At 37.6% G+C, this 386-nt stretch overlaps 1 protein-coding gene across 1 annotated transcript in view; it reads right to left on the minus strand.

Annotated features, from left to right (window-relative positions):
• The window catches only part of LOC119587685 (scm-like with four MBT domains protein 2), a 13,020-nt gene that overhangs the window by 5,815 nt on the left and 6,819 nt on the right, over positions 1-386 (minus strand). Inside the window, exon 10 of the mRNA XM_037936364.1 lies at positions 144-303. Coding sequence (XP_037792292.1) covers positions 144-303 — 160 coding nt within the window. The remainder of the gene's footprint in view (positions 1-143; positions 304-386) is intronic.

A 386-nucleotide genomic window follows, 5' to 3' on the forward strand; every position in this document is an offset into this window, starting at 1 on the left:
CACAACTGTTTGCTTTATCTATTTACAATTTTTAACAACAGTTTGCTTCATCCCTATACATATTCATTCTCAAATTTTTTATCCAGAACTGATTATTGCTTGAATACCATCAATATTTTCAATTGCCGAGTGTAAAACTTTACCTGTGAAGTACAGAGGAAGGGGCAATTCTCTCCACTCTGCGTTGGTGACCACAGATTGGGGCAGCACTGAAGGGTGTGGCAAATGAAGTTCAAAAAATCGCTGACATCTGAAGCTGTGGTAGCGACAGAGATGCTGGCTGTGTAAGTATAACGTTTAAATCTGCAATGACATACACCAAAGTCAAATAAGTAGTCTAATCAGAAATTAGTATTTGGGTGGGGGAAAAAGAAGTCAATTTTCTT

This window comes from Penaeus monodon, chromosome 23, assembly GCF_015228065.2.
Source record: "Penaeus monodon isolate SGIC_2016 chromosome 23, NSTDA_Pmon_1, whole genome shotgun sequence".
In the NCBI taxonomy this organism is placed as follows: Eukaryota; Metazoa; Arthropoda; class Malacostraca; order Decapoda; family Penaeidae; genus Penaeus; species Penaeus monodon.